The sequence below is a fragment of the Erpetoichthys calabaricus genome, chromosome 4 (assembly GCF_900747795.2).
Source record: "Erpetoichthys calabaricus chromosome 4, fErpCal1.3, whole genome shotgun sequence".
Lineage (NCBI taxonomy): Eukaryota > Metazoa > Chordata > Cladistia > Polypteriformes > Polypteridae > Erpetoichthys > Erpetoichthys calabaricus.
Window position 1 is genome coordinate 277,383,975 of NC_041397.2, and position 23,046 is coordinate 277,407,020.

At 41.3% G+C, this 23,046-nt stretch overlaps 1 protein-coding gene across 3 annotated transcripts in view; it reads right to left on the reverse strand.

Moving 5' to 3' along the window:
• Nucleotides 1-23,046, reverse strand: part of gpm6bb (glycoprotein M6Bb) — a 239,188-nt gene that overhangs the window by 27,366 nt on the left and 188,776 nt on the right. For all 3 annotated transcript variants that reach the window (XM_028800843.2, XM_028800844.2, XM_028800845.2), the window contains exons 2-4: nt 8,199-8,385; nt 7,828-7,984; nt 3,671-3,842 (exon numbers count right to left, since the gene is read on the reverse strand). In XM_028800843.2, coding sequence (XP_028656676.1) covers nt 3,671-3,842; nt 7,828-7,984; nt 8,199-8,385 — 516 coding nt within the window. The remainder of the gene's footprint in view (nt 1-3,670; nt 3,843-7,827; nt 7,985-8,198; nt 8,386-23,046) is intronic.

A 23,046-nucleotide genomic window follows, 5' to 3' on the forward strand; every position in this document is an offset into this window, starting at 1 on the left:
TCAACTATGGCGCTGACGCCACATCTCAGTGCCAACACTTTGCAGACTGTACTTAAAAGACACGCCCTCCTCACTGGACAGTTAAAAACACCAATCAAACTAATGATGACATCAAGTATTACCCAATCAAAAGTAGGAAAGGAGGCATCTTCATAAAATGCGTGTGGGATGATTTGCATGAGACGCTGCTTTAAAAAAAAAATGATAAAAAAAATACGGGATAAATCCCGTCCAGTATTGATTCAAAACGGGACGCGCAATTTCATTCTCAAACGCGGCACGATTCCGTATTTTAAAGGACGGGTGGCAACCCTACAGTGCCAGGTAACCACCCATACAATCAGATTGTGATTCAGACTAGGAATGCAATGAATGTAATTACCCCGATCTACATACAAGGCGAAAGTCTTGCAACATTCAAAGATGATGGTTTGGGATAAGTACACCATACAATATAAAAGAGCTTATGAAGCCTTGAACCGAAAAAAGCAAGATCTCAGAGATCGTAAAAAAAAAAAATAGGAGGTAATGTCGTTTTACTCGCTGTAGATTTTAGTCAAACATTACCAGTTATTCCACGAGGGAGACCAGCAGATGAACTCAACGCGTGTTTAAAATCCATGCTTCTCCCACGCTCGGTTATATGTCGCATGTTCTCGGGTAGGTGCACCAAAAAATGTATACATTTAAGCATGTAATGGGCAAACAAAAAATGAGGTATACCCGAAGGCACTGCAGTAGTACTTAATGTAACTTTACTTCTTAAATGTTAATGTTTTACTGTTTAATAATTTATACGCTTCTTATATGTTGTTCAAATTCTTTTATGAAAATACCACTGACAGCGCAATGCACGATAACATGGAGTGAATACACCATACGCATCCGCCCACGGCCGCCCTGCTGTGCGCAGATACGAGTTGATTCTACAATAAAATAAAATAAAGATAAAAAGAGTAAAACAATCATCACCCATAAAGCGTGTGTGTGTGTGTGTGTATATACAGTCGACCCTTGATATACGACCGGCTTGACATGCGAACAACTTGATTTACGACCAAAATTTTTATTTTGATTTACGACCAACATCTTGCGTTACGACCTGAATGCGGTCACGTGTATCCGCTTGCGCGATTGTAAACAAACAGAAACATTCCTATTAATGCGGCACTCATTCAATAAAATGTCAGGTTTGTAAACTCTTTTGGGACCTCCCCCAACTAGAAGACATGCCAAAGTCCAAACTCCTTATGGAAGACTGTTTATCTGTTGCTGGGGAAAAAGCCGGCTTAAAGCTGTGCTGAGTCTCTCAGCCAAAGCAAACAGAAAAGATATCGATGGGTGATATGCATGTGATATCCCTGCCCGGCAATGGACAAGCAAGCTTCCACAGTCGCGGCAATCGCGCTTCAGGACGCACTTCAGCCACGCACTTCAGCATGTCGTTCTCATTGAGTGAGGCGGGGGGGGCGGGTCTCAGAAGAGTTCAGAAACAGTTCCTTCTATCATCTCAAGGAAATGCTGAGAAAAATTCTTGTCAGAATAACTTGTAGGCAGGAGGAGATTAAAATTAACGCAAAAGAAGCTATTGAAATGATTGCAAATGCCTGAGCGCAAGTTAAAGAAAGCCTTTAAAAAGCCTTCAGTTTCATTATCATCCTCCTCCCTTCCTGCAGCCCAAAGATGTCAAATTAAATGGTGAGTACAGTATGAAATTGTCGTTTCTGGTAGGCTAGGCACTTTTTATTACTTTTTGGTTAGTACATTAGAAAAATTATTGGTGTTTTGGTAAATTATGCACATTATACAACCCTTTTTTTATTATGAAAAGGTTAAGTAAGTGTTGCAGTGGGAGGTTCGGAATGCATTATGGGTATTTCCATTATTTCTTATGGGAAAAATAGTCTTGACTTACAACCAACTTGAGTTACAACCAGCCCTTGCGAACGAATTGAGTTCGTAAGTCAAGGGTCCACTGTATGTGTATATATATATGTTGATATGTGGATGTGTATATATATATATATATATATATATATATATATGTAGATATGTATATATATGTTTATATGTGTGTGTGTGTATTTTATATATATAAAACACAGCAACACTCATAACAATGACAACACAATTACATTGACAATCATGTTACGTTATTTTTAAAATGTTTCCTTTTTTTTTCATAACCTCTTTAACACACTACTTCTCCGCTGCGAAGCGCGGGTATTTTGCTAGTAATATATAAGTTATTAAATGATATATTTGCAGTGTGATCAGAAAGGGGAGCTCCCTACAACATCAGACTTCCCAACCTTGAAACCTATTGATGAATCAAACAAAGTAAAAGAAGTGATTCACTTAAACGGGTTGTTTGGAAGAATTGAATCAATAAAGTGAATTGAAATGCCCATCTCTAAACAGCAGTGCTATGTTTTACAATGCACCATCAATGTAATGCACTTTATAACCACATGCATTATAAAACACATCCCAATAGATGGCGCAGCTACAAACATCAATGCTGAATACACCAATATCATGCCGACAGGAACGGTCTTATATTGTACAGGTTTGTGTTATTGGAATTCCCGCTTATGATCTCGTTTTAGAGAAACGTTAAGTCACTGTTGATTTGTTGCATAGTCCACACTAAAAGCAATTAGCGATGTGTTCTAATTTTTATTTTATGAAAATAAAAAGAAAACTAAACATTTTAAGTGTATGGTATTGCTCCAAATACCTTTTGACTACAGAAATTCCAATTCTAGCTGACCTGGTAATTATTTTTTGATTTAGTATTATACAACTAGCTGTGTAAGCCTGTGCTGTAAAAAGCCCGGGCTCCTAGAAACCATGGATTCTGGCACTTCAATCAATCAATCAATCACATCAGTTATGCATTAGCGGCTAAGCAAGGTTTTCTTTCCTCTGAGGTTTCGTTTTGCCGGCGTGCTCGCCATCATTGTCTATCAGCAGCTAAGCAAATTTCTCTCTCCTCGCCGATTTCGTTTTGCCGACATGCTCGCCTCACTTGTGTATTAGCTGCTATGCGAGTTTCTCTTTTCACGGTGGTTTCACTTTGTCGACAGAGTCGATTTCTTTGAGCTTCTAGCCTTGTACTTCCAGGCCAGACAGACAGACACAGTTCCACGCGTAGACGTTTATATATAAGATGAGTGTCATGATTGTTTTCTCTGAATTGGGATTTTGATTAAAAAAATATTACAATTTTCTGACGAGATGACTGATGGCATTTGGTTTTAGACCCAAGGAATTAAATAAGTACAAGAATGTATGGACTGTGATGGCCTGGCATTCTCTCCACTGTTGCTTCCTGCCTTACACTCAGTGCTGCTAGTAGAGGCTCAACTCCTGCTTCCCTGAAATGGATCAAGGAGGTTTGTGAGGCTTTGCTTTGCAAATATTGAAAATACCGTAGTGCTAAATCTATCTGTTGTCATTCAAAAATGTATGCAAATTAAACAAAGCTGAAAATCAACTCTAAGGTAGTGCAGTGTATTGTAGACAAAGCTTTAAAACATTCTGATGGCATCCCTAAATTTCTGAAAACAACACATAGTTTGAATGTCTATAATGATTCCTTTCAATTTCAATCCCTTCAAACATATCACAAGCTTAACTAAAACAGCAGAAGCACCAATGAACATACCGTACTGTCTCATGTCGACACAGATTACATCTAGCGATGCAGTGGCGTTGGTGAGGGGAGAGTTGAGAGCTTCACAGGTGGACCACATGTTGTAGAACAAGAAGACTGGCACAGCCGAGAAGCCAAACACGCCCAGCCATGCCACGCCCAGCACGTAGGTCAAGAACACAAACTGAAAGAGCACAAAAATTGATGTTAGTGTCCACTGAAGCAGCCACTAAAAGAAAATCTTGAAAAAATCTCTTGGTAATAGTCTCGTCTCGTCTCAAGTCCCTCCCTGCTCTCAACCATTTATGCTTAACAGCCCACGGTCCTCTCACCTCTTATTCGTGTGAATGCTTTTCACAGACACAGTTCCTGCGCTTTTAGCTCTTATAAATTTTTACGTTTTTCTCACTTTACATTCCCAATAAAAGAAGACTTATTATGTACAAATCTTATTTCAAGAATTTCATCCCGAAGAGTTATCAAGAGAAGAAATGAATACACAGGCAGTCCTAGCACCGAGAAACGATGAAGTCAAATGAATTAACGTGAAAATTGTCAATCGGTTACACGGCAAACTGGTTAAATGCGAATCAATAGACTAGGCTGAAACAATTGGTGGTGATGGTGTGGAAGATGAAAACATCAACTTACAATATCCCGTACAATATCTACAACCGTTAACACTGTCCTGTCTTCCACCTGCTGAATTACTGTTGAAAGAAGGATGTATCGTAATGTTATTGCATAATTTATGTATGAGTGATGGGCTATGCAATAGGACAAGATTAGTTGTATTCAAAATTGGCCAAACAACTCTGACGTGTAAAATTTTAACATGCGACAAGAAAGGTAATGTAGTACATCTTCTGTGGATAACATTAGACACCAAAGGACATCTTGATATGCCATTTGTATTAAAACGTTTACAGTTTCCCGTTAGAATAGCTTTTACTATGTCAATTGACAAATCTCAGAAACAAACATTCAAAAAAGTCAGTTTATTTATTAGAGAGAAAGAAACGATATTCACTCACGGGCAGTTATATGATGCGTTGTCACGATGTAACTCCAAACACGGAATCAAAATTCAATGTGATATTGATGAAAAGTTAATTCCAAATATTGTTTTTACTGAAGTTTTATAGTAAAAGTGTAAGTTTAAAAAGTATTTGCATGTTAATTTCAAAGCCAAACAGAACAAAAACATATACAGTAACACAACGAATACCTCTAACGCAACATGAAACATAATTTTCTTTCAATTTATTACGTTTTACTATTTTTTGCTATGGTTAATTACTTGCTGTAATGTGAAATAGTTAGGTCTATTATGCATATGTAACAATTCCCATGAAAACAACAATCTATTTAAATTGTACATCCGCTTCCCCATAACGTAGCACGTAGCGCCCACACAGGGGTTGGCAAGTGAAGTGAGCAGGGGGCAGAGCTCCCTAGTACCTCTGAAATGTGAAGATTACCGTGAGTGCCTTTTCTCCTCAGTAACACAAGTTTACATCCTCATATCTAAACTCGGCCATCTGGTATTGAAGGGTAAAGTTTCCAAAAGCTGTTTGAGAAGCTGTATGCTGTACTGAAGAAAGCGGAACATGAAAGTAAATCTGGAAAGAACAGAGATGAGAATGATAAGATGGCCATGTGTAGGTCCACGGAGTGAGAGGAAGATGAATGGCGAGTTAAGAAAAAGACTTGTCACCATAAGTGCTGTGCTGTGGTGATACACACTGAGCTGTGGACGAGGCCCGATATCAAAAGAGCTCTTCGTACACCAAAGAAACGACTGGGAGGGCAACCTGGGTAAAGCCAGGAAATGGTGACGATGGGCATCAAAATGCAGACTATAAAACATCAAAGTGATCCGAGGTAAAAATGCGATGTGAGGTTTAACATTTGTAACTTTGTCATGTACACTGAACACTATTTTTGTTAAGCTAATAATAATTCTAAAATTAACATTAGCTTAATGTTCTAGTGGCGTACTAGCCATTAGCTGGCAAGTCTTTAAAAGTCTGATTTTGTCTGGTAGGTTTTAAGCCGTTTTCACCTGATAAACATGAAATGGACCCCCTTGTTAAGCAGGGACATCAGGAGGTTTTTAATGCACCCCTCACATCATGGCACCAAACAGAAATGTGCCCACTTTACCTTGTGGAGTGAGCAAGACGGCCTATGGCTGATGTGCAGACACGAAGGACATGTTACAGTTGATCCCTTATTTCTTGCACATCTTGTGGTCAGAATTCATTATTGCGTGTTGTAGGTGTAAACAACACCTTCAAGCAAAGTAGAGCATCTAACACATTCATATGTACAGTTATGTCGTTTGCCATGTTTACGGCTCAGGATTCTGTTCTGTGTCTTCACGTTACAAACATTGTCAATCATTAGGTCACCTATTTCATGTCAATAAAGTTTTCATTTAGAATCTAATCTAAGTAGGGTGTGACATAAGCGTCAATCTAAAATATTTAAATGTCAGGTAAGAGGTTTGGTAGCCAAGCCCAGTGCTGGTCCCCTGGCTGTACTATAGATTAGAGGGCTCCTTGCACTGTTAAGGTCTGCCCGTGACTGGGCAGCACTGGTTTGCTACTTCAGAGTTGAGTCTGGTCAGGCCAGAAGGAAGGAATCGGTGCCAGTTTGGGTGCAGTCTTGGTGCCTAAAGGTTGAATTTAAATAGCTGCTTGGCGTTGGGAGGCACAGACCGATGACTCTTCCATTACTGTAGAGCTGGACAAAGACTGTGAAGGTGAGAGCTGGCAGATCTTTGCTCTTCATGTACCTATTCATCCAAGTATTCAGACCCTCCAAGTTATGGCCACTGTTTAAGTATCCTTGAGATGTGTCTAGAATGTGATTGGAGTCAACCTGTGGCAAACTGAATTGACTGGACGTCATTTAGAGAGGCACACACCTGCTTATCTATGGTCCCACAAATCACATTGCATTTCAGGACAAAAACCAAGCCATGAAGTCCAAGGATCTCCCTGTAGACCTCCATGACCAAATTGTGATGAGGCACAGATCAGGGCAAGGCTATAAAATCATTTCTAAAGCTTTGAGTGTTCCCAGGAGTGCAGTGGCCTCAATTATTGTGAAATGGAAGACGTTCGGAACAACCAGCACTCTTCCTAGAGTTGGCTATCCAGCCACACTAAGTAACTGGGCAAGAAGGGCCTTGGTTATGAAAGCAACTAATGGTCACTGTAACAAGAGCTTCAGAGGTCCTCTGGTGAAATGAGGAGAACCTGTTGGAAAGACGAGCAGCTCAGCAGCACTCCATCAATCGGGCATTTATGGCAGCTACTCAAGCTATTGTTGAGTAAAAGGCATATGACTGGTCCTTGAAGAACACCTACTGCAGACTACACCTCAGACTGGGGTGACAGTTCACCTTTCAGCCTGACAAAGACCCACCGCTCACAGCAGAGACAACGTTGGCACGGCTGTGGGACAAATCTCGGACTGTCCTTGAGGAGCCGAGCCAAAGCCCAGACCTAAACCTCAAAGAACATGTGTGGAGTTTACAGATGCTTAGCATCCAACGTAATGGACCTTAAAAGGATCTGCCAGGAAGAATGGGATAAACTATCCAAATCCAGGTTTGCAACGCTTGTAGAGACGTACCCAAGAAGACTTGAAGCAGTAATTGCTGTCAAGAGGGCTTCTACAAAGCACTGAATTGAGGGTCTAAATACTTATTTGAGTGAGAGACTTTAAGGTTTGATTTTTAATACATTTGCCAACCTTTCTGAAAACATGTTCTCACTTTAGATTGATGGCCAAAAATGGCAAGTTTAGCAATTTAAAATTAAACCTATAAAGTGTGCAGAAAGTCAAGGGCTCTGAATACTTTCTGAATCCACTGTAGACAATCTGACCGAGACACGAAAACACCATGCCGTGTCATGTCGACGTGTCAATCTTATATATAATTAAGTTGACTTCTATGCAACACTACATTATAAAATATCTAAACCACTTATAAATGATTGTAAATAGCTGCCGTATCACAAGCATAAACACAGCAGCCATGTAAACGCATGAATCATTTGCATGCATCCCCATCTGAGCAGCTGTAGCCCCCCTGTGGTCTGATTGCAAACACGTGTGAGGGGCCGTGGGCACATTCTTCAATTATGACTGCATACCATTCCACTAATGCATCTTCCACAGGCTGTAGTTTTAAATTCGCTGTGAAGCTCTTTAACGGCACTGGTTGTGTAAAATCCTTCTGCCAGGAGAATAATTCCGTATAAAAAGAAAAATGAGGCAATTCCATAAATGATGTACTGCATCAGCTGAACCCTGTGAAGAAGAAAACAGATGCAAATAGCTTGTTAAAGTCTCAAATATGACCGCCTGCTTTATACTGAGGACTCTCTTCTTGTTCAAGTGTTATTTAACAGTACTGATACAACACAGGATCAATCAATTAATGTAATGCACTTTCATACAAAAGAAGAGTAATAAGATATCCACCCTATGGCTTCAAACGTTATGAAAAGTTGGAGGTACTTACACTTCGGCTAACAAAGCATGGTCACTGGGGGTCTGTGAGAAGTGGTTTCCTATGATTGACAAGGTTCCTCCTAGGGCAACATGGCCACAACCACAAAACAATGCCACGCCAGAGAAACAAAGGATGGTGGCAACCAATGAGGCATAAGGGACTCCTCCCAGGCACTTAATGCAGCATTCAAAGCAACCTGCAAGACAGCAACAACAAGAAAAGGGTCAGTGGTCACTCAATAAAGGGAAGAACACATTAGTTGGAGAAAACGTTCACAGGAACAGCAACTAAAAAGACTGTAATCAGTTACCAACGCAAAGTGATACTCAAAGTCTGCATTAAAACAATCAAAGCTAAAAGAAAAACAAATCTGAGAAGGAAATTGTTTGCAAAATGACTATTACAGGCCAGAATCCTTTCCTTTATTTGCTGAGCTCGCGGCTCACTCTTACAATGACATCACATGCAACACAAGCATTGGACTTGCTTCCTAGTTATGCATTGCGTAAAGGCAACTGTTCTAAAATGGCAGCCAATAATGCCAACTATTGATTAAAAACCACAATATACATATATAAAATGCTTAGGTCTGTCCATTTGTCATGTGATTTTTCAGTCTTGGTCTTAATTGAAAGCTCATGACCCGATACGTTCTGGAAATGGGGAAAAAAAAAGCTTTGGTAGTGGCAACCTGCTGGCCATGACCTGTGGTCAGGTGTTTACAGCAAAGTAATTAAGAAACCAATTGATAATCACCATGATGGCAGAAAGAAAAAGAACAGCAGTGACATCTGCTGAGCATCAAGCAAATCGTAGAAGGCAATCAATTGGCAAAGAAGGAAGAAGAACAGGAAGACAAGATGCTGAAGCACACAGACAAGCAAGAGCCATCCTGAACATAGAGTTTCAGGTAGTAGCAACCTGGTGAACATAAAGGACAGAAAAGTGACCTGTGGTCATGTGTTTATGGGAAAATAATCGAGAAACCAAGTGATAACCAACATAATGGCAGAAAGAAAAAGAACATGAGCGACATCTGCTTAGCATCCAGCGCATCACAGAAGGCAATCAAGTTAGTAAGAATAGGAAAGAATAAGCAGACAAGACGATGAAGCACACAGACAAGCGAGATGCATCCCAATTATATGTTGTGGAAATTTTAAAAAATTTTGGGTTGCAGGAACCTGGTGGATACTTTACTGGTGGCCAGCAAATTTTATTGTAATAAAAATCACAGTACCCATGCTCAAAGTTCCCTATCAAGTGTAAGTATTTTTAGCAGCGACATCTACTGAGTGTTAAGTCGACCACAGAAGGCAATTAAAAGTTCCATCCGCAGATTTAGAAGGGTAATTATCTTGGCCTGTAGGTCATTGGAGTGAGGAATGAAACATGCAAACTTCATACAGGCTAAGATTCAAACCTGCTAACTGCTACTCCGCATTGTTGCCCACCACCCATCAATTTCTGTTAATGAAGGTGATAAGAACAAAATCGGTGACAGGAAAACAAATACAGTAAAATTTTATGACCATGTACACTCACTGCAGTTGTAAATTCATTATTTTCAGCTGCTCATATCTTCCATATTTTTGTTTTTAATATGGTTGTTGATTTTTTTATCATTTTGTGATTAGCGTCATCCCATTATTTTAAGTACCATTTCCCTGGTAGCCACTGCCAATTTGTCATGTTTCATTGCGGTCACTCCCATATTGTTGTAGACAATGGCTTTGTGTTCCTGCCATGTGGCTGATTAGTGGTGCTGCATGGGTTCTCATCTCACCGTCCCCTGCAGCTTCGCCCACGTAGAAGTGAAACAGAACAGTGACGAGGGCCCCGCCAGGCTCCCTACTCCTGACGTCACGCTTCCCCCTCCCCTCGACCTACAGCCTGTGTCTCGGATTAGCGTGAATATATCGCTCCTGCAAGTGAACAGTGATTCTTGGCACGATGAGAGAAGTTGCAAACGCAACCGAAGCCCGATCTAAATCTGTTAAGTAGCTCTCTCGTTTGCTAGCTAAGCGGATGTAAGATACGCCCCGAGGCTGGCGCGTGAGTGAGGAGGGCCTCGACCCGCTGCATCTCTCTCAGATTCTCACAAATAAATCGGTACCGCAAGCAACCTATAAAACTTGGCGAGACGAGAGAAGTTGCAAAATCAACCTGAATGTTCAAGCAAATTATAGAAAAAAACCCAATCTAAATCTGTTAAATAGTTCTCTCGTGAAAAGTGGACAGACATACAGACACAAAGATGTTGGATTTTATACACACACATATATATTTATATATATATATATATATCTACATACAGAGAGAGAGATGGTGGCACACATTCAGAGACTCAAAAAGATTTTATTTTTTTTAAATGAATTTTTGCCTTTTTATCCTGTGATTTAGATAAACAGACCAGAGATTAAACTGACTTTGATTTGTTAGGATTATTAGACTCAATAAAATGCATTTATTAATAAATAAATAAATGAATATTAAAACAAAAGCCTCACTCAGCCCACCACACCTGCAAACGGTGTAGAGGCCAGGACTCCCTTTCCCAGGGCCGCACCGGCATCATTTGTGATCCCCACAGAAACATCCAAGTTTCTAGAAGATCATCGTATTATATGCTCATGTTTATATGCGTCTTTTCGTCTAGTCATTTTTGACCTTAGTTTTTGCTTTTGTTCTTTTTCTTTACCATCGTCACTTTTTCTATTTACTTGAGGCCATGTTGTTTGCGTGTTGTCACAGTCAACTTTGTGTTGTTGCGATTGCTTGAATTAGTGATGTCGCCAGCCACCCGTAACTTTGGTGTTCGTGTGGCCTCTTTAGTAACCCTCGGTGGATATTCCCGACAACGAAATGCGTGGCTTGTTTTCCAAATAGCCTGCAGCGTTGGGCTTCTCTGACTTTGACTTCATCTCTCTCTCAGTTAACGCCCATCTCCGTGTCCTTTTGGTTTTGTTCATTTCGATTTTCTGGTTTGTTTTGGTTTTTCCCGGACTTCATGTTTTGTTTCTTTAACCATCTTCCTGTTAATTCTCTCCTTACGATAATGTTAAAGCACCTGTATCGTGTCCTAACAATAATGTTATGTACAGTATAGTGACACCTGAATAATATTGTGATGCCTCCATTTCTTTCACGATTGTAACATAACCACACATCGTTAAGAGGCACATAAATAAAAGAAACAACTCTAAAGCGTAAAGCGCCTCTTGCTGGGGGGCTTCATTTGAAATATCTACCAAACAAGTCCCACTTCATCCTGTCTGCAGGCGCAACCTCCATTTACCAGCTGACGTGACAGAACTTCAGCCCACCCGTCTCGCTCTCTCGTCCCTCCCCTCCTAATGAAAAGCTGCGAGTGAGTGCACTGATGCGACGTCCATTTGAGTTTTCTTAATTTCCACCACATCTTTTAACCCCAGGACCTCAGTGAAAACCAGTCTGCGGCGCTTACTCCTCTTTCTAGTGACAGATAATACAGTCAATGTGAAGAGGAAACATTTGAGGACATGGCAAGGGTTGGTCTTCATTTAGAATCTTTAGGTAAAGGTCATGTAATTGGGGGGGAAAATGAAAATGTGGCTTTGCATGAATTTATTCAACGAAAAATGAACAGATAGGCCATTTCCGCCTGGCCAAAAAGCAAGTCCACCCTTGGCCCTAATAGCAGGTGTTGCCCCCTGAAGTAGACATTTCCTAAAACTGTCTAACGATCTCTGGCATTTACCGGTGGAAAGTTTTTCACATTCTTCCATATTGAATTCTTTCAGCTGTGTGATGTTTGAGGGGTACTTTGCTTGCACAACTCATTTCAAATCCCCCCCACAACATTTCAATGGGATTCAGATCTGGCCTTTGACCTGGCCATTCCAGACTCCTCCAGTTCTTTCTTGTTTAGCTATTCCTTTGTTGGATTTGCCTTTAGGGTCATTGTCATGTTGTATGGTCCACTTTCAGATGAGTTTCAATCTTCTGACAGATGGTCTCACATGATTCTCAAGCACTCTGTGGTACAATGAAGAATTCCTAGTGGATTCTGTGATGGTGAGCAGCCCAGGCCCTGATACACCCAAACAGCCTCAAACCAGAACATTTCCACCACCGTGCTTTACAGTTGGTTTGAGGATCTTCTGGTCATATGTTGTCTTTGGTTTCTGCCAAATGTGTCATCTAGTACTCTGGCCAAATAAGTCTGTCATTGCCTAATGTGGCCAGAGCACATTGTGCCAGATCTTATGGTCTTTGTCTTGATGTTCATGGTCAAATTTGATGGTCTTTCTGGACAGCGAAGGTTTCCTGTTGGCACATCTCTCATGTAGATCTAGTCTGTGCAACCTCTTTGTAATGGCAGACACACGCACTTTGAATTGAGGAGCGGCAAGAGCTACCCGTAGGTCCTCTGATTGGCTTCTTCGAGACGTCTTTCGCCATCTTGTGTTCTGCTCTCAGGCTGAACTTGCTGGGGGTGGCCTGGCCTGGATGAGTTACTAGTTGTATGAAATCTTCTCCGGTTGTAGATGATCTTCCAGAGTGTGGAACTGCCAAATTTCAAGGGTTTGGAGATCATTCCAAATCACCTGTGACTTTCTTTCTGAAAGCCAGAGAGAGCTCCTTTAATCTAGACATGGCGATTAAACACACTTCAATGACAAACATCAACACGGCCTGACGTTTAATAAGACAAGATCCTCTCTAATGATATTCAAAACATTTGGACCTGATCTGGCGCGCCTGATTCTCAGGTATTTGTAATAGTAGTAATACATGGAGAGAGGTACTTACTTTTAATAAATATGAAATTTGTATTTATGCTATACAATGAACTAGAAAATGTAAACGTGGCCTGATGTTTGCTCTGTTATTCCATACCATACCATTTTCTAAGCCCACTTCATCCTAAGTTTCAGAGCCTATCCCAGCAGGCACTTGGGTACAGTCAGGGTGCTAGTCCATCACAGGGTGAGCACACTCACTCACTCACACACATACACTCACACATACGCCATGTCTACAAATGCGGTTTAAATGAAGATCAAATCTTGATATGTTCATATATGTTTTAAAAAAAAAAAAAAAAAAAAACAACCACGTCAAGGGGTGCACTTACTTTTTCACACAAAGGTTTGTTGGGCATATAGTGGAGTTTTTTTGTTTTTTTTTTGTTTTGTTAAGTTTACCACCACCATTACCCATAATTCAGCACATTGTGAAGTGGTGAAAGCTGGCAAATAGCACAAAACACTTCACCAGCAGCAGTGTGCCAACACTGTCAAGGCGGAGGACACAAAGCTGAGGTCCTACTCAGAAAAATGTCTTTGTCAAGCGTTTGATGTAAAAATGCTGAACTTTGTGGCCATGTGACGGAACTGCAACATGCCTGTGATGACACGAGCTATGAGCTGCAACAGGCAATACTCGGGAGACGCTAAATTATTTGTAAAGGAAGAGGCAGCATCAGGTTGGTTTTATGTTCCTGCCAAACTTTGGATATTTTCACAGAGTTACATTTTTCAAGACAAATGCGCAAATGGCTCTGGTCTTAATAATGCAAGGAACACTTGAAGAAATGCAATTCTCCCTGACAGGTGCACTCGTTTCATTTTCCCATCTGGCATTTGTGACGAGCTGACTCCTTAAAGCGGATGGGATTTTCATTGTTATCCCGGGTAAGGAAAACGTAGCTGACAGCTGAAATTAAGGTGCTGAATTACAAAGAAAATCTTGGAAAACAAAATGTCTGGAATCAGATTAGAGGGCAGATGTGTTTAATTTCCTAAAGGGCATAAAGAAGGTTCCTTTGGGAAGCTACAGGCTGCACAATTAGGAGTAAGCTGAAGATGAGCAGACCCCTGGTGTGGAGTAACAGCAGAAGGAGGTCCCCCATTCAGCTTTCAGACCACTCACAGACCGCTGGATGAAACCAGGAGAGCAGGCAGCTTCTGGGTGCTCATAACATTTACTTTGTTTTTCATAGCTTAAGTGGTTTCACTGCAGCTCGCGCATGAGAACATAACCACAGCTGCACATCTCGTGTACTAGTTGAGTCATTTTATTCTGTGTTTAGCAAAACTATGTAAAAAATAAAGAGGACAATCTGAAAACAGCTGACAGATGCATTTACTTAACTGCTGAGGAAAAACGACACACACATTCACAATCCGACAGGCCAATGATCAGGCTCCGAAATCCACAAGGTACATTAGAACACTCTAGAAGAGAACAGGCCATTCAGCCCAACAAAGCTCGCCAGTCCTATTAATTTATTTCTTCCAAAAAAAACATCAAGTCGAGTCTTGAAAGTCCCTAAAGTCTTACTGTCTATCACACTACTTGGTAGCTTATTCCAAGTGTCTATCATTCTTTGTATAAAGAAAAACTTCCTAATGTTTGTGTGAAATTTATCCTTAAGAAGTTTCCAACCGTGTCCACGTGTTCTTGATGAACTCATTTTAAAATAACAGTCTCGAGCCACTGTACTAATTCCCTTCATAATTTTAAACACTTTAATCATGTCATCTCTTAATCTTCTTTTGCTTAAACCGTATAGGATTAGCTCTTTTAATCTTTCCTCATAATTCAACCCCTGTAGCCCTGGAATGAGCCTAGTCGCTCTTCTCTGGACCTTTTCTAGCGCTGCTATGTCCTTTTTGTAGCCTGGAGACCAAAACTGCACACAGTACTCAAGATGAAGCCTCACCAGTGTGTTATAAAGGTTGAGCAGAACCTCCTTGGACTTGTACTCCACACACTGTGCTATATGACCTGACATTCTGTTAGCCTTCTTAATGGCTTCTGAACACTGTCTGGAAGTCGATAGCTTAGAGTCCACTATGACTCCTAAATCCTTCTCATAAGGTGTACTCTCGATTTTCTGACCGCCCATTGTGTTTTCAAACCTAAAGTTTTTACTTTCTATGTGTAATACTTTATATTAAATACTTTAAATGTCATCTGCCATAAATCTGCCCAAGCCTGCATGTTGTCCAAGTCCTTTTGTAATAAGTCAACACATTCTAGATTCTGCCAATCCTTGGTATCACCTGCAGACTTAACCATCTTGTTTCTTATATTCCAATCTAAATCATTTATATATATTACAAATAGCTGCGACCCTAGCACTGACCCCTGTGGAACACCACTCTTAACATCGGCCAATTCTGATGAGGTTCCTCACACCATCACCCTCTGCTTCCTGTGTCTGAGCCAATTCTGCTCCCATCTAAAAACATCACTCTGAACTCCCACTTTTTTTAGTTTGATGCCCAACCTCTCATATGGCACCTTCTCAAATGCTTTCGAAAAGTCAAGATAAATAATATCATATGCTTCACTTTGGTCATATCCTTTTGTTTCTTCCTCATAGAATTCCAGCATGTTGGTAAAACACAACCTCCTTTTTCTGAACCCAAGCGGATCGTTCAGTAAATAGTAGATGTATTCAGTACATCCATCCATCCATCCATTTTCCAACCCGCTGAATCCGAACACAGGGTCACGGGGGTCTGCTGGAGCCAATCCCAGGCAACACAGGGCACAAGGCAGGGAACCAATCCCGTACATGTATAGTTAAAAATATTTAAAACGAAAAGCTGACATCAAGCCACATTCTCTTCGCAGACCTCACTGCCTGTGATTTACTGCGCCGTCTGCTTTAACTTATTACCAACATGAATGATCTGCTGCTGTCAATAGGCCAGGCTTCTGTTTACAGATGGGCAATGGCTTTTCATTTGATGAATTCAGCCGGCCTATGTGTATTTCTTAAAGAGCTTTTCACCTTGAGCACGAGTGCCATTTTAACAGAGCTCTGCTCTATGGGGTCATCAGGCCCTCCTAATGTTTTAAGCCTAGCAACATACAATGAATGCCACCTACACAGAGCTGCCTGTGGGCGGCAGGAGTTGGGAGGTGAAACCACTATAAAGGAGCACATCTGTGAATTGTGAATTTTCTTACCAAATCACTTCAAGGGGAAATGGCCTTTTAAGGAAAATTCTATTTTCCATCTTCATCGCAAGGTTTCCATGGCAATGCTGTTCATGAGTTAGTCACCATTCACTGCATCTGTTACATAACAGTCACATACACTGACATTTCAGCTCAGCACTCCTCTCCGCTTCAGCTTTCACACTGTCGATGGAAAAAACAGTTTGGCGTGCCAGCAGCAACATGCATAACGAAATATTTGAAGGCACAGTAGAAAGGAGCCAAAAGAAAAATTATACTTCTATTTAATTACGTTTAATTATGTGTTAAATTGTCCTGCTTCTTTTTGTGTCCTCAAATATTCAATTGATAGGTAAATAGAAAAGACAGAATATAAAGGATTGATAGATAGATAGCTAGATAAGAAAGGCACTATATGCCTTTATGATATATACAGTATATATATTCATTTAAAATCTATATCTATCTATCTATCTATCAAAACACCCACAAGTATTTCTGGCTTGGATTATAGAGGTTTGTAGGGGACGGTAAGATGGTCAGACCTGTCCAGATGAAATAGTATTACTACTGTATTTGTTTGGTTGATCAAATTGCTTCTGTTGTTTTTTGGTTATGTTTTCATTTTTTTAATTGTGTGTGTGTGTGTGTGTATACATTGTAATGTAAGGCAAGGATGGATTGGCTTCCCAGATGGCTTGGATGGACTGCTGCCTGACAGTGCATGGAGGTTCTAAGTGGATGGACTTCCTGACCAGGATGGTTGGTGCTCCCTTTTTCAGGTGGAACAGTGAAGCGGATGGAACAGTGAGACAGCCTATCAGGGATGTATATTTCTCCAATATGCTAGGTGACAGCGTCCCCTTACTAGATCAACCACCATGTGCACACCTGTAGGGCAAACCTGGGAAATGTAGTCCCATTTTTCAGCCTTGCTGGGTGATGGCAGAGGAAGCTGCTGAAACTAGATGTCCCAATTCTGAGGCATTTTTGCCTCACCCAGCAGCTGTTGTCATGTCATTTGAAGTACTCTTGGGCAGCCATTGTACAGCACTCCAGGAGCAATTTTCAGGTTAAGGGTCTTGCTCAAAGCCACAACGGAATAGGATCCCTTAAGACAGTAGCAGGATTTGAACCAGCAACCTTCCAGACTTCCAGATACCAGGACAGCTTTTTAGTTACAGAGCCACTACTCTGCCTGTACAGTATATATAAATATATTCTTAGGTCTCAGTCACAATCTGATTATTTGAGTGGTTACCTACCAGGTAATGCTTGTGGTTGGTCAGCCTGTCAGCAAACATTCGCCACGTCCTCTCAGTTGCAAGAAGTAGATCATAGATATGTGATACAGGAACTGCCAAATAATACGAAGAGTACATGACACATGTTTCACCCTAATTGGGACTCATCAGGTGTACGCACTTTTGCTTCCCCTTACGGGGACTAAACTTCAGATGTCAGTGCCTGAGGCGAAGTCTGTGACGTTACTCCATGGTGGTGACAGATACTATATCACATATCTATGATGTTCCCATAATCCTACGGGACACTGGAAGTACTCCCTGGGATTACATAAAAGGAGCCAGCTGCCACTGCTCCAGAAGCCAGAGTCGCGAGGAAGGTGACGAGGCTTGCTGGAGGAAGGAGGAGGTGGAGAGAGAGAGAGAGAGACAGAAGACAAACTGTTGCAGATTATGCGGCTTTGTGCTTTGTAAATGTGCTTTTTGTATTGTATTGTGTATGTGGGAAATGATTTGGGAAGCGTTTCCCACGTACTAGACTTATGCTTGGTCTGTCTGTGCTGGATTTGGGGAGCTGGAGTGCCCCCTGTAGGCCATAATATATATAGAGAATATATGTTGGTGTGTATGAGTGGGTGTGTGGGTGTGTTATCTAACATAACATTCACTCAATAAATTTATTTCAGGATCACAGAAGCTAAAGCCTGTCCCAGCAGCACTGCATGTGTGACAGGTACAGTATCTATTGTCTATTTATGTATAACAGTTTGTAATCTCCCTGTCTTGTACATGTATGATATATAAATACAGAACAAAGTTCTCTATGTGACACTGAATTGGATAAAGCAGGTTTGACAATTTCATGTTCTGTTAGTATAGAGATTGTGTTTTAGACTTTGATTTACACAATCTGGGCACTTTATTGACATCCAATTCCAAAGCTGCTGAATTCAATTTGAGGCCATGGAGAACTGGTGCCCAGCTTGACGGCACTGAGTGCCTGACGTGAGTCAGCCCTTGACAGGTGCCAGTCCACCCCCACACACCCCCACACATACACTCACTCATATGAGGCGAGCTTAGAATCACAATTAACCTAACATGCTTGTTTTTTAGGATATGAGAGGAACCCCACCCAAACAAGGTGCGAATGTGTATATTCCCTGCAGACAGCGGCTGGGCAGTGACCTGAACCTCTGGGTCTGTGAGATTTCTAATTCTATATCAAAACACTCAGCACAATTAAAATCATTAATGGACAGCATACGTGCAGCAAGGAGCAAATGTCTGTTTGTCAAACAAGGGAGATCAATGGCAATTCATTACAGCAGAGCCATGTAAGTAAATCAGCCTGCTTTACTCAGAGGCTAAAGCCCAGTTGTATAAAGCTAAGTCCAAATAGAGAGACACAAAATGCTGAATAAAAGAAAAAAAAATTCTTTTAGTGGGCCACCGAAAAATAAATGATGACATGCATAAAAAAAATTCTGCAGGAAATCCAAACCAACTTTGAAAATTGCCTGCCACACACTAAAGAAGGAAGAATGACAGTCACCACTAAATAGGAAGCGGAGTGCTTCGAAGGCGAATTTGGTTTTGGAAAAACAAACCTCTCATTCCTCTCTGGTTTATTTAGATCTCTACACTTCATTTTATTTTAACCGACATGCTATAATTACTGGGTGAGTAAATCTTCATTTTGGAAATGTAGGTAAAATTATTTCAAGAAAAAAAAATAACCATATGAATAAACACCACTTGCATACTACTTTACTTCAAATACTAAAAAACAAGTAATGAAAATCTAACAAACTTAATATGCAGGTATTTGATACAACAAAGTATTCCAACAGAATGTACACAGCATCAGCTCTCTTTATACCTCTGTGTAAGCATAAGGCCGGTCTGAAGGTGTGGAGATGACCAACAAGCACCAGAGAAAGACGCTCGTTCACAAAAGCCTGTGCGTTATAAACTGAAGATTCAGCAAATAAAGACATCAAACCTCTAAAAATAAAAGTGCAATTATACACTTAAATTATAAACATGAGTACTGTATATAATTAGATAGATAGAACTTTATTTGTCTCCAGGGGAAACTCTATCTATCTATCTATCTATTGTGGAGGACGGTGAGTGCCCTTACCCTGCCGGGACATCTCTGTAGTGGTAAGACCGGGAGAGAGGACATGCATAAGACACTACCTCCTCCTCTGTGTTAGATGGCAGCACCCCCTGGGTTGCAGAGACACAAGACAAAGAAAGAACAGAATTGTGTCATTGTGCTTTTTAACAGTGCTGTGCAGGTGGAAAACGATTTGGGAAGCGTTTCCCACAGAAAATTAAAAAAATGTGTGTTGCTGAAATTGTGGTTGTATCTGTCTGTGTTGGGTTAGGGGAGCTAGTGCTCCCCCTACAGGCCACACTATCACATAGGTCCCTGAGCCCAGCTGGACTAATCTTCAGCCCCACCCGGGAGTGCAACCAGAAACAGGTGATCAAGCACCTGGAGCACATCCGGGTGGACCATAAAAGGAGCCAGCAACCACCACTCAATGGCCAGAGTCGGGTGGAAGGAGGACAAAGCTGTGGAGGAGTGGTGGTGAAAGAGAGAGGAGTGTTTGGACTTTAGTGTTTAGTGCTTGGGACTGTGTTGTGGCTGGGGGGTTCACGGGGAAGACGTGCCCTCCAGCTGAAGAAAAATAAAAGTCTTTTTATTTTATACGTGCCTCCTGTGTCAAGTCTGTGCTGGGTCGGGCGCAATATAGCGCCTTTCTTACACTGTCTGTCTGTCTGTCTGTCTATCTATCTATCTATCTATCTATCTATCTATCTATCTATCTATCTATCTATCTATCTATCTATCTATCTATCAGGAACCTTTCAGAACTCCATCTTGCAAAAATAACAAATGCTCACATCTTCAAACTTTCAGAAGATTGACCTCTTACACTAACCTGCTGGCTACAGATGGTGACGTCACATGAAGATATTTCAGACAGGTTCAGCCATGATCACTTTTAGCCCTTCAAGCAAGACTTAATAGACGAAAGAGTCCAACACCCGACCTAATTGTCCTGGGAAGAGCAGTCAGGAGGTTCAGTTTGGGAGCTGAGGGTTCTCCTGCTTATCTTCCCATCATCTGTCTGCATTACCGTGAACTGCTGCTTAATGAATTATAGTGCCATGGTGGATGTTCTGTGCTTCTTGTCTGTCAGTTAGAAATGTTTGTCTGAACGGTTGTGGAGTAAGCTTTGAGGGTGTCTTTTTTTCCCCTAGTCAACCCGGGTTCTCTGACCTTGACACATCTATAAGAAGAGGACTTTTCTGGGGAGAGTAGAGTCGGGTATTGTGAGTTAGTGGCCTGTGCAATGAAGCAGGTTCGTCAGGATCATGGCCTTAGTGCTGCTTGTCTTCTGTGAGTCAGACACCTGCCAAAGATTTTTCATGTAACAATGGTGGGATCGCATGGAATCTGGGTCAGTCCCAGCAACATTATGCAGGAACCAATCTTGGATGGGATGCCAAGTCATCACTGAATGCAATCTCATACAGAACCAGTCAACCTAACATTAAGATCCTTTGGATTTTTACAGGAAACCCAAGCAGTCATTTTTTTTTTTGTTTTTGTTTTTATAGTTTGGGCACCTCTCACTTTCTGACTCTATGATTTGTGCCAGCAATCAAAGACGCCATTGTCCATGTGCATTAAGTGTTTGATTGCTCTTCATTTATGTATTATAAAGGAAGGTGCTACATAAGAAAAGTCAGGAGACTGCTTGGGCCTGCAGTCCTTTTGCCTCAAAGATGTATAGCCATAGACGTTTACTAAAGCTGAAAATCAGAGTCAAATGATCTGTAATACTGTTAGGTGGATTTGAAGGCAGTGGCGAGCACTTTGACTTTTTTTTCACAAACCGTGTGTGTTACTTTAATAGGCGACTCTTAGCTGGGCCCCATACATGAATGTGGATGCGTCAATGATGGTGCCCTGTGCGGCCTGCAGAGAGCGGTCTTGCCACCCAAACCCAAACAGGACACAAGTTCAGCACATACTCCTTTTTATATTTTTTCCTTTTTCCTTGTGGGAAACGCTTTCTCCCATTTCCCACCTGTACAGCACAGTTCCAAAACACCAACACACACTACACAGCACTTTCATTTTCTTTCTCTCTTTCTTTTCTTTTCTTTGTCTCCACTCCTCCTCCAGCAAACTTTGTCCACCACCTCCCGACTCTGGCTCACAGAGATGTGGCAGCTGGCTCCTTTTATAGGGCACATGGAAGTGCCCCAGGTGTCCAACAACTTTCTTCTGGCAGCACTTCCAGGTGTGGCAGAAATGTTGCCACACAGGGCTCAACAATACCTGCAGCACTCCTGGCGGCGCCCATGGAACCCAGCAGGGCTGCTCTAAACTCTAACTCCCAAGGAGCCCTGTGGGAGTCTGTGGCACTGCTGCCACCTAGTGCTTCGGGGAAGGTAATGCCCTGAATAGGCTCTCTTCCCCCTGTCCTTCCAGTAAAGAGGTGGGCAAGGATCCCGGCTCTCCGCCACACCTGTGATAGACTGGGTTGGTTCCTGGCTTACACTGAATGTTGCTGAAATTAACCCTGGATGTCATGACTGTGAATTAAGATAGTGTATATATAAATGGATGGTAGTCCTCTCGCAAAAGAAACTGGGGCAACCAGTTGTGCTTAGCAAAAGAAACTGAATGAAAAACCTGAATGGCACTGCAGAAGACACGTGGTGATCATGTCTGGCTCGACGGGTCTGGTAATCTCAACAGCTGTTTGGGGTGTTTGTATTTAGTTAGATGGCAGCCGTACACACTGTACTGTACTGTTTAGCATGTTTTATTTGTCCAATACATATAAAGCCATGTGATTAGCCTCTACATGGTTAATGTTGGAATAAAACAGAGTAAAATGAATGAACTTGGCTTTTCTGTTGAGGGAATTGCACACAGATGTCTCCAAAAGTAATTATGTTCTTTTCACATAGTGAACTAGGAGGCCATGAAATATAATCTTTGCTTTGTTACTGTTCATAAAATGAATATGAGTTTACTAGCACTAAATGGTCCGCTAGGAGGTCTCCTGATGAGGCGGTTACAGCAATGATTATGTATTGCTCTTATTACATTTCTGTTAATGGGTCCTTGCTACGCTCGATGCATCGATCACAAACAGTCCTCAGTGAACGGACTCCTAAGCAGGGTATGTTTTATTTCCAAAAAAATCAATTCAAACCTTTAATACCCTTTTTTTACCTTCTCTCACTTCCTTCATAACACACAGATTCTGTCAATTTTTTTTACCCAGTTCAGGGGCTGTGGAAGCTGGTGACTAACTTGGCACAAGGCAGGGATTAAGCTTGGAATGGCGTTGATGAGTCGCATAGCCAACTCGTAAACACTCGCTCTCGCCACGTCGGGTCTGAGTTGCTGGCTAACCCAACAGGCACATCTTTGAGATATGAAACTGACCAGAGGGTCCATCAAATTATAGATGCATACAAAATAAAAATTAGCAAATATCTTGTGATTTTGAGAGGCGTATAAGAAATTCATCACTACATGCTCTAAACATGAATTTAGAACTGCTCTTGTGTCTGTCATGTTTGAATGTTACCAAGTATAATGGATAGGCTAC